Raw genomic sequence first — 16,210 nt, forward strand, 5'->3', positions numbered from 1 at the left:
CAAGTAGTGGTGATGTGAGAAGGAGATGGAGTGAGTATTTTGAAGGTTTGTTAAATGTGTTTGATGATAGAGTGGCAGGTATAGGGTGTTTTGATCGAGGTGGTGCGCAAAGTGAGAGGGTTAGGGAGAATGATTTGGTAAACAGAGAAGAGGTAGTAAAAGCTTTGCAGAAGACGAAAGCCAGCAAAGCAGCAGGTTTCGATGGCATTGCAGTAGAATTTATTAAAAAAGGGGGTGACTGTACTGTAGACTGGTTGGTGAGGTTATTTAATGTATGTATGATTCATGGTGAGGTGCCTGAGGATTAGCTGAATGTTTGCATAGTGCCATTGTACAAAGGCAAAGGGGATAAAGGTGAGTGCTCAAATTACAGAGGTATAAGTTTGTTGAGTATTCCTGGGAAATTATATGGGAGGGTATTGAATGAGAGGGTAAAGGCATGTACCGAGCATCAGATTGGGGAAGAGCAGTGTGGTTTCAGAAGTGGTAGAGGATGTGTGGATCAGGTGTTTGATTTGAAGAATGTATGTGAGAAATACTTAGAAAAGCAAATGGACCTGTATGTAGCATTTATGGATCTGGAGAAGGCATATGATAGAGTTGATAGAGATGCTCTGCGGAAGGTATTAAGAATACATGGTGTGAGAGGCAAGTTGTTAGAAGCAGTGAAAAGTTTTTATCGAGGATGTAAGGCATGTGTACGTATAGGAAGAGAGGAAATGATTGGTTCTCAGTGAATGTAGGTTTGCGGCACGGGTGTGTGATGTCTCCATGGTTGTTTAATTTGTTTATGGATGGGGTTGTAGGGAGGTGAATGCAAGGGTTTTGGAAGGAGGGGCAAGTATGCAATCTGTTGTGGATGAGAGAGCTTGGGAAGTGAGTCAGTTGTTCACTGATGATACGGCGCTGGTGGCTGATTCATGTGACAAACTGCATAAGCTGGTGACTGAGTTTGGTAAAGTGTGTGAAAGAAGAAAGTTGAGAGTAAATGTGAATAAGAGCAATAAGAATGGCCCAACCCACCCACATACACATGTATATGCACACACGTCCACACACACAAATATACATACCTATACATCTCAACGTATACATATATATATACATACACAGACATATACATGTATACACAAGTACATAATTCATACTTGCTGCCTTTATTCATTCCCATTGCCACCCCGGCACACATGAAATGACAACCCCCCTCCCCCCAACATGCGCACCAGGAAAAGACCACAAAGACCACATTTGTTCACACTCAGTTTCTAGCTGTCATGTATAATGTATAAATGAGAATACACACACGTACACATATATACACATTTACATATTCATACTTGCTTGCCTTAATCCATAATACCCTCTAACAGCCAGGATTCGAACCCAGGACCTTTTGTGTGGTACATGGGAACACTAACATCTACTCTATGATCACCCCTAATTGGGATGAGATGGCTTTGATTAGGGCATTCAGTTGCCTGTGCCATACCAGCTAACATGAAAAAAGTCCTATCAGTGATACATTGATATTGGGGATGGGTTTCTGACAAAAATGTAAAGAACATGGTGAATGTGTTGGATACAAAATAAAAAAAGGTTTAAGAAGTGTGGTAGCAAGACAAGTATGAGAGAAGTAAAGAGCATGAGATAAAATGGTATGAACATATGGAGAGGATGAGTGAAGAAAGGATGACTAACAGTATGGCTTCCATGAGGCAAGATTCACTGGTAATATTCTTTCCTATCTTACTTATGAGTGGTCATCATCTCGGAAGGATTTTGGGGAATCCTATGTAGTTGTCCTTGACATGTCCAAAGCTTTTGACGGGGTATGGTATGGTATTGGAGTTTCATCCCTAAGCTCCCCTCTTTTGGCTTACCTCCCTCACTTTCCTCTCTCATATCTAGCCTCCTCTACGGCCAATCTATCTCTGTGGTTGTTCATGGACCAGCCTCTCCCTTTTTCTCCATCAACAGTGGTGTCCCTCAAGGTTCTGTCCTGTCTCCTACACTTTTTCTCCCCTTTATCAATGATTTCCTTTCTTCTCCAAATAACCAAATGCACTTACATGCTGATGACTTAACACTACATTCCTCCATATCCTTCAATTCTGTTCCTTCTCTCATTCAATATGCAGCTCGCATTGACACCTCTTCCTCAATAAACTCAGACTTGAACAGGACATCTCAGCAGATGAAATCTTGTTAAGTTTAATGCCTCAAAGATGCAATTTCTGCCCATTTCTCTATCAAAAACTCCTCACAACTTTCCTCCCTCCTTCAATGGCTCTGTAATTCTACCTCTAGACTCAGTGAACATACTTACTATTACTGTAAAATCCACATTAACTTGGAAACCCCACATTACAGAAATAGTTGATTTTACTTCAAAGAGAGTGGAAGTCCTGCTTAGATGTTGAAATTTCTTTTCAGCTGATCAGTTGCTCCGTTTATGCAAAGGACTGATTCATCCTTGAATGGAGCATTGCTCTCACATCAGGGATGGTTCTAGCACTAATTCCTTACTTGAGTTGAGTGGAAAGCAGTCTGACATATCAACTCTCCAAAGGTAACTTCAAAACCTGACCCATTTGCCCAGTGCCACAATGGTGGTTCACTTTCCCTCTTCTCTATGCAATACTTCTGTTTCTGCTACCAAGAGCTGGTTGCTGGCAAGCCCCCACCACTAACTAAACCATACAATACTCAGCAAGCTCCTACACCACATCATTACTGTGTGGCTACTGGCAATTCAAGGGTGGCCATACTGATAACTGTTTCTTTTCCACACCTCACTGCTCTGGAACTCTCTAACATCTCATGTCTTTCCCAATAACATGACTAAGCACTTTTAATGACAGGTTTTTCACTTCCTCCAAAGTTCATAAATACTTTTCCATGTGTCTTCCTTTTCCCTTTGATTAACCTATTTACATCTCAATTAAGGCCAGGAAGTAATCAAGGAGAATGGGGAAATCAAGGAGGAGTTGGAAGGAGAGTGACACAGCCTTTGAAGGGTTGGGGCCTGAACATGCAGGAGGGTGTGAGGTGTGCAAGGGATAGAGCACACTGGAGCGATGAGGTTTACATGGGACAACATACTGTCAATGGGCTATACCAGGGCCCATGAAGTGGATGGGGATACCACTGAAAGGTCTGTGGGGCCTGATTCTGGGTAGGGTCTTTAGTCTCAGTGCATTATACATGACAGCTAGAGTATGGGTTAGAGCAAATGATGCCATTTCTTCATCTGTTCCTGGTGCTACCTTGCTAATGCAGGAAATGTCAAACATGTATGAAAACTAATAATAATAAATAAAATCAAAATAAATACAATATCTATACATACAATGAAAGAAGTAACTTACACAAAACTTTATCAACAGGATCATAATCATTAAAGTCAACAAAAGCAAACCCACGATGCCGACCACTGTTTTTATCGTACATGATGTTGACGCAAGTCACACCACCAAAGTGTGCAAAATAAGACTCTAAGTCATCTTCTTTTACATCCTGGAAAAAACATATATGAGAATTAGTTCTATGAATACAAAATATTCTTTTTCTTGCTTACATAGTGCTCACAGCACATAAAAACATCAATTCAGCATCATTACCAAGTTATAAGCCGAGGTGGTCTCTCTATCATATCATCATTAGATGTTACGTTACATAGCAGATAATAGTATTAAAGCTTCAGCTTAATCCCTAATCAGTCATTCTGAATATCCATGAATCAATCACAATTTTCATTACGTATGCCAATTCCTGCTGTAGCCTGTGCAAAATAAACATGCAAGTTACCAGACATTCACACCATTAAGAGCAAAGGATCCACAAGCAATACACTATATTTGATAAATTTTGAGTAATTTGGGATGATGTTCTAGCTAGAAAACAACCGAGTTGCCAATGGCGTAGAATAAATGTAAGTTTCAAAGTATGAAAAACTGTTTCCCTCAAAGCTGGCATTTCTTAAACCTTGAGAGAATCTCTAGGATCCTAAAGGTTTGAAACATCTTAACCCCCTGCCTCCTGTTGAAGAAAAATACTTCTCATCCCTAACTAATTACTTAATGATAGTGGCTTTCAGGTCAGCATTTCACCAACCAACCCATCAGCTACCTGCCTCATAAGTTTACATGAGTTCGCATGAGAAAGACACACAACAGGAGGCTTGATTGGCCCATAACTACTGAGTTGTCTGAAAAAAATAATGTAATTCCACCGAGTAGTTTTTTAAGCTATCACTGACTCCCCGCGGCTGCACATTAGCCTTCTAGTGTCCCTGTTACCACTGTTGTTTATACATTTATATCACGCATTTTTCTTAGAGTAAAGCTGAATTTATAAAATATCTGTCTAAACAACTTTTGAAGTTATCTATAGATTTAGCATTCACTACATCTGAAAGTAACTTATTCCAGTGCTCAACATACCTATATGAAAAAAGGCTTTTTTCCCATGTTTGTATTACATCTTCTAGCTTTGAATTTTATTCCATTTGTTCTAGTGACAGTATTTTCTTGTATTTCGAACAGATGCTTGTGGTTTACTTTATCAAACTACTTCAGAATTCTGAGCACTTGGATTATGTCTCCACAAAGTCTACATTTTTAAAGGAGAAAAGATCCAATTGTTTAAGTCTCTTTGTATGCCAGATTTGTATGGGATGGATCAATTTCAGTGTGCATCTTTGTACTTGCGCTAATTTTTCTTCATCATTTTTATAGTTTGGGGACCAAAACTGGACTGCATATTCAAGGTATAATCTTACTAGAGAATTATAAAGTGTGAGAATTGTTTCTGGTGTCTGGTAATCTATGTTCCTGGCTATGATTCCTAGCATTTGGTGGCCTTTTTTCCTTGCTGTTTGACAGTGTTTAGTGTGTTTCAAATTGTTGCTACTGACAACTCCAAGATACTTTTCTTCATTTACTTTAGTTAGTGAGTTTCTGAATAATTTGTAGTTGTAACATATACTCTTGTCTCCAAAGTGCATAACTTTAAACTTGTCTATGTCAAACTCCATTTGTCATGTGCCTGATCACTCTGCTTGTAAGTTAAGATCTCTTTGAATCATTTTGCAGTCCCACCTGTTTACAGCTCTACCTCCTAGTTTAGTATCGTCGGCAAATTTGGAGATCTTAGATATGAGACTGAGTTCTACATCATTAATGTATATAATGAAAAGAAATGGGCCTTGGACTGACCCCTGTGGCACACAACTTGTTATGTCTGGTCAATCTGAGGCTTTGCAATTTAATACTACATGCTGCTTTCTTCCGGTAAGCCAGTCTATGATCCACGTACAGAGTTTTTCATCAATTCCATGTGTTTTGAGTTTATGTAAAAGTCTCTTGTAAGGTACTTTATTGAAAGCCTTTAGGAAATCTAAATATACATCAGATGGTAATTTTTCATCCGAATCCTGATAAACATTAAAAAATTTGAACAAATTTGTCAAGCAGGATCTTCTATAGCAGAGACTGTCTTAGTTGTCCGATATAATTTTGTGTTCTAGAAATGAGACAATCTTCTCTTGTACTATTTTTTCCATCACTTTACCTAACACTGACGTACAGCTACTTGGGTGGTAATTCAAGGCACACTTTTTGTCTCCTTTTTTATATACAGGAGTAACATTTGCTAGTTCCCAGTCAGCTGGGACCTGCCAATCCAACACAGATTTGTTAAATATTTTTGTTCTGGGGTATATCAGCTGTCTCCTGACCTTTAAAAATCTTGGAACTAAGTTATCTGGGCCATTTTGTTTGTTAGGATTTAATTGGTCCAGGTACTTAAGTACTTCAGAGCTCATTATTTCTCTAACCTTCAACTCTTCTCAGAGTACAGATGTCAACCCAATACTGGTCACCATCAGTTCAGAGAATGGTTTTTCAACAGAAAGGGGAATGACAGGAAAAAATAAAAAGGATAATATGCTCATGGGACACTGCACCAGAAAGAAACAGTTTTTCATACTTCAAAACCTACACTTTTCTCCAAGGTCAGTTTGTCCTGCCAGCCTTAAAAGCATTTTTCATGGAAGAGGTTTAAGAAAAACTCTTGAAAAAGAGGATATGGTAAAGCAAAAAACAACAGTTCCTTAAGAGTCATCTTCTGACACACATGGATCTGCCTTGATGGTGGTAACCCCAGAACCATACAGGGCAAACCTTTGACATCTATTTTTTTTTCATATGTCTGCCATTTCCTATATTAGCAAGGTAGTACCAGGAACACATGAAGAAATGAACTCATTCAATCAGGCCACACACACCTTTCCATGGTTCCCCCAAACTGCTTCATTTGCCCTGGTTCCTCCATCGACAGCAAGTCATCTCCTGTAGACCACATTGCTGCAGTTTCTCTATCCCTTTCTCACTTCACACCCTCCTGCATATTCAGGCCAGAGCCTTCAAAGCATGTTTCACTCCATCATCTCCTCGGTGTCCTTTTCCTTGTTCTTTCAACTTCTGCCATGTATACCCCCTCAGTCATCCTTTTCTTACCTATATGTACTAACCATTTCAGCATATCCTCTTCACTCTCTCATACATACTCCTCTTACAACCACACCTCTCTTTTACCCAATATTTTTTGTTGAGCCTCTTCAAACCAAATATTTTCCTCAAGTACTTCATTTCCCCAAAATTCAACTTATCCCTTACATTTCTGTCAAAGGCATATGCCTTACATCCATTCAGCATCAATGGGACTATCATATCATCAAATATACCCATCTTTGCCCTTGGTGACAGTGACCTTTCTGTCCACAAATTCCTTAATGCATCCAAGCCTTTTGTGGCTCACTTCAGCTACTATGGATCCATTCACTGCCACATCTACTCCCAGGTCTCTATAACACTCCATTTCCTGCAAGTTTTCTCCATTTAATCTTACACTCCAAGTAACCTGTCTCATTTCACTGCTACAACTAGTAACTTTGCTTTTATTCGCATTTACACTCAACTTCCTCCTTTCACACACTTTTTTAAATTCAGACACAAGCTTCTGCAATTTCACACTCAAATCTGTCACCAACACATTGTCATCTTTAAACAACCAACTCACCTTTCAGGCACTCTTACCCATAGAAGACACATATCTTCTCTCTCCATGACCCTTGCATTCACCTCCTTCACCAACCCATCTACAACCTGATTAAACATCCCTACCACAGACCTACCATCAGCTGGAAATGCTTACCCTCCTCTCTACTTACTCGCACACATGCCTTATCATTCTGATAAAGACTCCTCTCTTCTAATAGCTTCCCTTCCACACCATACATCTGTAGCACCTTCCACAGAGCATCTCTATCGACTCAGTCTATGCTTACTCTAGATCCATAAATGCTCAGAGAAATCCTTCTGCTTCTTAAAGTATTTCTCTCACACCTTCAAAACAAACACTTAACTCACAAACCCTCTACCACTCCCTGAATCCACGCTGTTCTTCCCTAATCTCATGCTCTGTGCAAGTCCCTGCCCTATCAATCACCTCTCTTCCATACAACTTCCCTAGTGACACTAAACTAACTCATAACTCTGTAATTCTGGATACTTAACAGGAATGCCAAAGACCTCCTTAGCTGATCTTCTCCAAGGAAAGGCTCCTCAGAAATGCCAAAAATGGAACCAAAATCATTTGTAACTTCTGCAAGTGTGATACCTGACACAGACATGGATGTAAAATAATCAGATGTTTTAAAGATAACACAAAAGTAAGGAATACTGTAAGTAATGAAGAGGACCAAGAAAAACTATGAGAACTGGCTATTCTATAAAATGGGCAAAAATGAACCTAATGAAATTGAATGAGAAAAACTTTAAAAAGGTAAGTTATGAAATGATAAAAGAGTATCAGCACCTTCCTAAAAAGGAACAAGGAAGAAATTGTGAGCAAAGATGATGTTAAAAACACAAGAGTTACCATAAATGTAAAACTTGAATTTAAGGAACACATCAATAAGATAATCTTTCAAGAAACATAATGAGTTGTACAACAAAAGACCTTTTACAACAAAGACAGAATGATGCTGGTGGTGAAACTGTTCAATGTAACATAAAGAAATGAACAGAATAATACTGTGTTCTGTGGTCATCAGTAAAATGGATGGGAATAAACAAAGTAGAAAGAATATAATAAAATTTTACAAGCAAGTCCAATGGACTGAAGCACATGATTTAACACACACGAAGCTGCAAGTACTTAAACTATACAGCTACAGACTGAATGTGAATGAATGTGGCCTTTTATGTCTGTTTTCCTGGCACTAACTCACTGAAGCAGGGGGCAGTGATGCTGTTTCCTGTGGGGTGGGGTAGCACCAGCAATGGATGAAGGCAGGCAAGTAAGAATATGTATATGTGTATATATGCATGTCTTTGTATGTGTATGAATACGTATGAATATCATTATGTCTATTCATACTTAAACGCCATCTCCCACATTAGCGAGGTAGTGCAAGGAAACAAATGAGGAATGGCAGAACCCACCCACATACACATGTATACACATAAACGCCCTCACCCGCACATATACATACATATACATTTCAACATATACATACATATACAAACACAGACATATACACATGTACATATCCATACTTCCTGCCTTCATCCATTCCCGTCACCACCCTGGCACGCACGAAATAGCAACCCCCTCCAAAGCAAGGCAGCCACAGGAAAAGACAAAAAAGGCCACATTTGTTCACACTCAGTCTCTAGCTTTCATGTGTAATGCACCAAAACCACAGCTCCCTTTCCACATCCAGGCCCAACAGACCTTTCCATGGTTTACCTCAGATGCTTCACATGCCCTGGTTCAATCCATTGAAAGCACATCCACCTCGGTATACCACATCGTTCCAATCCACTCTATTTCTTGCACGCCTTACACCATCCTGTATGTTCAGGCCCGGATCACTCAACTTCTTTTTCACTTCATCCTTCCACCTCCAATTTGGTCTCCCACTTCTTCTTCCCTCCACCTATGACACGTATATCTTCTTCGTCAATCTTTCCTCTCTCATTCTCTCCAAGTGTCCAAACCATTTCAATACACCCTCTTCTGCTCTCTCAACCACACTCTTTTTATTACCACACATCTCTCTTACCCTTTCATTACTTACCCGATCAAACCACCTCACACCACATACTGTCCTCAAACATTTCATTTCCAACACACCCACCCTCCTGTGCAAGACCCTATCTATAGCCCATGCCTCACAACGATATAACATTGTTGGAACTACTATTCCTTCAAACATACCCATTTTTGCTCTCAGAGACAACGTTCTCGCCTTCCACACATTCTTCAACGCTCCCAGAACCTTCGCCCCCTCCCCCACCCTGTGACTCACTTCCACTTCCATGGTTCCATCCGCTGCTAAAGCCACTCCTAGATATCTCTTACACTTCAATTCCTCCAGTCTTTCTCCATTCAAACATAACTCCCAACTAACTTGTCCCCCAACCCTACTGAAACCTACCAACCATGCTCTTATTCACATTCCCTCTCAGCTTTTTTCTTTCATACACTTTACCAAGCTCAGTCACCAACTTCTGCAGTTTCTCACCCGAATCAGCCACCACCACTGTCTCATCAGCGAACAACAACTGACTCACTTCTCAAGCCAAATCATCCACAACTTGACCCCTATCTCCAAAACTCTTGCATTCACCTCCCTAACAACCCTATCCATAAACAAATTAAACAACCATGTAGACATCATGCACCCATGCCACAAACCAACATTCACTAGGAACCAATCACTTTCTTCTCTTCCTACTCATACACATGCCTTACATCCTTGATAAAAACTTTTCACTGTTTCTAGCAACTTGCCTCCCACACCATATACTCTTGGTACCTTCCACAAACCATCTCCATCAACCCTATCATATGCCTTCTCCACATCCATAAAAGCTACATACAAATCCATCTGTTTTTCTAAGTATTTCTCATATACATTCTTCAAAGCAAACACCTGATCTACACACCCTCTACCACCTCTGAAACCACACTGCTCTTCCTCAATCTGCTCTGTGCATGCCTTCACCTTCTCAGTCAATACTCTCCCATATAATTTCCCAGGAATACACAACAAACTTATACCTCTGTAAGTTGAACATACACCTTTATCCCCTTTGCCTTTATAAAATGGCAGTATGCATGTATTCTGCCAATCCTCAGGCACTTCACCATGAGCCATACATACAATGAATATCCTTACCAACATATTGACAACAAAGTCACCCCCTTCTTTATAAATTCCACTGCAGTACCATCCAAACCCATTGCCTTACCAGCCTTCATCCTTCACAAAGCTTTCAGTAACTCTTCTCTGTTCACCAAACCATTCTCCCTGACCCTCTCACTTCGCACACCACCTCGACCATAACACCCTATATCCGCCGCTCTATCATCAAACACATTCAACAATCCTTCAAAATACTCACTCCATCTCCTTCTCACTTCACCACTACTCGTTATTACCTCCCCTTTTGCCCTCTTCACCAATGTTCACATTTGTTCTCTTGTCTTCTGCACTTTACTTACCTCCTTTCAAAACATCTTTTTATTCTACCTAATACTTAATGATACTCTCTCACCCAAACTCTCATCTGCCCCCTTTTTCACCTCTTGCACCTTTCTCTTGACCTCTTGCCACTTTCTTTTATACATCTCCCAGTCATTTGCACTTTTCCCTGCAAAAATCATCACTAACAATCTTACTTCTTCATCCCACCAATTACTACCCTTTCTAATCTGTCCTCCCACCTTTCTCATGCCACAGGCATCTTTTGCGCAAGCCATCACTGCTTCCCTAAATACATCCCATTCCTTCCCCCCACCCCTTATGTCATTTGCTCTCACCTTTTTCCATTCTGCACTCAATCTCTCTTGGTACTTCCTCACACAAGTCTCCTTTCCAAGCTCACTTCCTCTCACCACTCTCTTCACCCCAATATTCTCTCTTCTTTTCTGAAAACCTCTACATATCTTCGCCTTCGCCTCCACAAGATAATGGTCAGAGATCCCTCCAGTTGCCCCTCTCAAAACATTAACATCCAAAAGTCTCTTATTCCTGTGCCTATCAATTAATACGTAATCCAATAATGCTCTCTGGCCATCTCTCCTACTTACATACTTTTACTTTATGGATATCTCTCTTTTTAAACCAAGCATTCCCAATGAACAGTCCTTTTTCAGCACACAAATCTAAAAGCTCTTCACCATTTCCATTTACAACACTGAACACCCTATGTGCACTAATTATACCCTCAACTGCCACATTACTCATATTTGCATTCAAATCACCCATCACTATAACCCAGTCTTATGCAACAAAGCTGCTAACACATTCATTTAGCTGCTCCCAAAACACTTGCCTCTCATGATCTTTCTTCTCATGACCAAGAGCATAGGCACCAATGATCACCAATCTCTATCCATCCACTTTCAGTTTTACTTGTATCAATCTAAAGTTTACTTTCTTACATTCTATCACATACTCCCAAAACTCCCACTTCAGGAGTAGTGCTACTCATTCCTTTGTTCTTGTCCTCTCATCAACCTGACTTTACTCATAAGACATTCCCAAACCAATCTTCCAAACCACTCTTCCCCTTTAACCTTGAGCTTCATTTCACTCAGAGCCAAAACATCCAGGTTCCTTTCCTCAAACATACTACCTATCTCTCCTTTATTCTCATCTTGGTTACATCCACACACATTTAGACACCCCAATCTGAGCATTCGAGGAGGATGAGCACTCCCCCCATGACTCTTCTTCTGTTTCCCTTTTCAGAAAGTTAAAATACAAGGCGGGGAGGGTTTCTAGCCCACGCTCCCGTCCCCTTTAGTTGCCTTCTATGACACGTGGGGGATGCATGGCCTTTGTTATCTTTTCCTAGCGCTACCTCGCAAATGTGCAGGGGGAGGGGTTGTCATTTCATGTGTGGCGGGGTGACGACAGGAATGAATAAAGGCAGCAAGTATGAATTATGTACATATGTATATACGTATCTGTGTGTGTGTATATATATATATATATATCTTTTTTCTTTTATACTATTTGCCATTTCCCGCACTAGCGAGGTAGCGCTAAGAACAGAGGACTGGGCCTTTGAGGGAATATCCTCACCTGGCCCCCTTCTCTGTTCCTTCTTTTGGAAAAAAATAAATGAGAGGGGAGGATTTCCAGCCCCCCGCTCCCTTCCACTTTTAGTGGCCTTCTACGACACGCAGGGAATACGTGGGAAGAATTCTTTCTCCCCTATCCCCAGGGATACATATGTATATATATATATATATATATATTTACTTACACATGGAATAACAACCCCCTCCCCCCTCTTGTGAGCGAGGTAGTGCTAAGAAAAGACAACAAAGGCCCCATTCGTTCACACTCAGTCTCTAGCTGTCATGTAATAATGCACCGAAACCACAGCTCCCTTTCCACATCCAGGCCCCACACAACTTTCCATGGTTATATATATATATATATATATATATATATATATATATATATATATATATATATATATATATATATATATATATATTCTTTCTTTCAAACTATTCACCATTTCCCGCATTAGCGAGGTAGCGTTAAGAACAGAGGACTGGGCCTTTGAGGGAATACCCTCACCTGGCCTAATTCTCTGTTCCTTCTTTTGGAAAATTGAAAAAAAAAAAAAAATACGTCCATACACGCAAATATACATACCTACACAGCTTTCCATGGTTTACCCCAGACGCTTCACATGCCCTGATTCAATCCACTGACAGCACGTCAACCCCAGTATACCACATCGATCCAATTCACTCTATTCCTTGCCCTCCTTTCACCCTCCTGCATGTTCAGGCCCCGATCACACAAAATCTTTTTCACTCCATCTTTCCACCACCAATTTGGTCTCCCACTTCTCCTCGTTCCCTCCACCTCCGACACATATATCCTCTTGGTCAATCTTTCCTCACTCATTCTCTCCATGTGCCCAAATCATTTCAAAACACCCTCTTCTGCTCTCTCAACCACGCTCTTTTTATTTCCACACATCTCTCTTACCCTTACGTTACTTACCCGATCAAACCACCTCACACCACACATTGTCCTCAAACATCTCATTTCCAGCACATCCATCCTCCTGTGCACAACTCTATCCATAGCCCACGCCTTGCAACCATACAACATTGTTGGAACCACTATTCCTTCAAACATACCCATTTTTGCTTTCCGAGATAACGTTCTCGACTTCCACACATTCTTCAAGGCTCCCAGGATTATGCGCTACCTCGCAAACGCGGGAGAAAGCGACAAAGCAAAAAAAAAAATATACATATATATATCTTTCTTTTTCTTTCAAACTATTCGCCATTTCTCACGTTAGCGAGGTAGCGTTAAGAACAGAGAACTGGGCCTTTGAGGGAATATCCTCACCTGGCCCTCTTCTCTGTTTCTTCTTTTGGAAAATTAAAAAAAAATAATGAGAGGGGAGGATTTCCAGCCCCTTTTAGTCGCCTCCTACGACATGCAGGGAATAGGTGGGAAGTATTCTTTCTCCCCTACCCCCCGGATATATATATATATATATATATATATATATATATATATATATATATATATATATATATATATTTGCGTGTGTGGACATATGTATATACATGTGTATGGGGGGGGTTGGGCCATTTCTTTCGTCTGTTTCCTTGCGCTACCTCGCAAACGCGGGAGACAGCGACAAAGTATAATAATAAAAAAAAAAAAAAAATATATATATATATATATATATATATATATATATATATATATATATATATATATATATATATATATATATATCCGCTGCCAGATCCACTCCCAGATATCTAAAACACTTTACTTCCTCCAGTTTTTCTCCATTCAAACTTACCTCCCAATTGACTTGACCCTCAACCCTACTGTACCTAATAACCTTGCTCTTATTCACATTTACTCTTAACTTTCTTCTTTCACACACTTTACCAAACTCAGTCACCAGCTTCTGCAGTTTCTCACATGAATCAGCCACCAGCGCTGTATCATCAGCGAACAACAACTGACTCACTTCCCAAGCTCTCTCATCCACAACAGACTTCATACTTGCCCCTCTTTCCAAAACTCTTGCATTCACCTCCCTAACAACTCCATCCATAAACAAATTAAACAACCATGGAGACATCACACACCCCTGCCGCAAACCTACATTCACTGAGAACCAATCACTTTCCTCTCTTCCTACACGTACACATGCCTTACATCCTCGATAAAAACTTTTCACTGCTTCTAACAACTTGCCTCCCACACTATATATTCTTAATACCGTCCACAAAGCATCTCTATCAACTCTATCATATGCCTTCTCCAGATCCATAAATGCTACATACAAATCCATTTGCTTTTCTAAGTATTTCTCACATACATTCTTCAGAGCAAACACCTGATCCACACATCCTCTACCACTTCTGAAACCACACTGCTCTTCCCCAATCTGATGCTCTGTACATGCCTTCACCCTCTCAATCAATACCCTCCCATATAATTTACCAGGAATACTCATCAAACTTATACCTCTGTAATTTGAGCACTCACTCTTATCCCCTTTGCCTTTGTACAATGGCACTATGCACGCATTCCGCCAATCCTCAGGCACCTCACCATGAGTCATACATACATTAAATAACCTTACCAACCAGTCAATAATACACACACATATATATATATATCCCTGGGGATAGGGGAGAAAGAATACTTCCCACGTATTCCCTATGTGTCGTAGAAGGCGACTAAAAGGGGAGGGAGCGGGGGGCTGGAAATCCTCCCCTCTCGTTTTTTTTAAATTTTCCAAAAGAAGGAACAGAGAATGAGGCTAGATGAGGATATTCCCTCAGAGGCCCAGTCCTCTGTTCTTAACGCTACCTTGCTAACGCGGGAAATGGGGAATAGTATGAAAGGGTTAGGGAAAATGATTTGGTAAACAGAGAAGAGGTAGTGAAAGCTTTGTGGAATATGAAAGCCGGCAAGGCAGCAGGTTTGGATGGTATTGCAGTGGAATTTATTAAAAAAGGGGGTGACTGTATTGTTGACTGGTTGGTAAGGTTATTTAATGTATGTATGACTCATGGTGAGGTGCCTGAGGATTGGCGGAATGCGTGCATAGTGCCATTGTACAAAGGCAAAGGGGATAAGAGTGAGTGCTCAAATTACAGAGGTATAAGTTTGTTGAGTATTCCTGGTAAATTATATGGGAGGGTATTGATTGAGAGGGTGAAGGCATGTACAGAGCATCAGATTGGGGAAGAGCAGTGTGGTTTCAGAAGTGGTAGAGGATGTGTGGATCAGGTGTTTGCTTTGAAGAATGTATGTGAGAAATACTTAGAAAAGCAAATGGATTTGTATGTAGCATTTATGGATCTGGAGAAGGCACATGATAGAGTTGATAGAGATGCTCTGTGGAAGGTATTAAGAATATATGGTGTGGGAGGAAAGTTGTTAGAAGCAGTGAAAAGTTTTTATCGAGGATGTAAGGCATGTGTACGTGTAGGAAGAGAGGAAAGTGATTGGTTCTCAGTGAATGTAGGTTTGCGGCAGGGGTGTGTGATGTCTCCATGGTTGTTTAATTTGTTTATGGATGGGGTTGTTAGGGAGGTAAATGCAAGAGTTTTGGAAAGAGGGGCAAGTATGAAGTCTGTTGGGGATGAGAGAGCTTGGGAAGTGAGTCAGTTGTTGTTCGCTGATGATACAGCGCTGGTGGCTGATTCATGTGAGAAACTCCAGAAGCTGGTGACTGAGTTTGGTAAAGTGTGTGGAAGAAGAAAGTTAAGAGTAAATGTGAATAAGAGCAAGGTTATTAGGTACAGTAGGGTTGAGGGTCAAGTCAATTGGGAGGTGAGTTTGAATGGAGAAAAACTGGAGGAAGTGAAGTGTTTTAGATATCTGGGAGTGGATCTGGCAGCGGATGGAACCATGGAAGCGGAAGTGGATCATAGGGTGGGAGAGGGGGCGAAAATTCTGGGAGCCTTGAAGAATGTATGGAAGTCGAGAACATCATCTCGGATAGCAAAAATGGGTATGTTTGAAGGAATAATGGTTCCAACAATGTTGTATGGTTGCAAGGCGTGGACTATGGATAGAGTTGTGCGCAGGAGGATGGATGTGCTGGAAATGAGATGT

At 40.6% G+C, this 16,210-nt stretch overlaps 1 protein-coding gene across 2 annotated transcripts in view; it reads right to left on the reverse strand.

Moving 5' to 3' along the window:
• Positions 1 to 16,210, reverse strand: part of LOC139756244 (uncharacterized) — a 234,671-nt gene that overhangs the window by 142,470 nt on the left and 75,991 nt on the right. For both annotated transcript variants that reach the window (XM_071675425.1, XM_071675424.1), the window contains exon 4: positions 3,369 to 3,516. In XM_071675425.1, the coding sequence (XP_071531526.1) occupies positions 3,369 to 3,516 (148 nt within the window). The remainder of the gene's footprint in view (positions 1 to 3,368; positions 3,517 to 16,210) is intronic.

The sequence above is a fragment of the Panulirus ornatus genome, chromosome 21 (assembly GCF_036320965.1).
Source record: "Panulirus ornatus isolate Po-2019 chromosome 21, ASM3632096v1, whole genome shotgun sequence".
NCBI classification, from domain to species: Eukaryota; Metazoa; Arthropoda; class Malacostraca; order Decapoda; family Palinuridae; genus Panulirus; species Panulirus ornatus.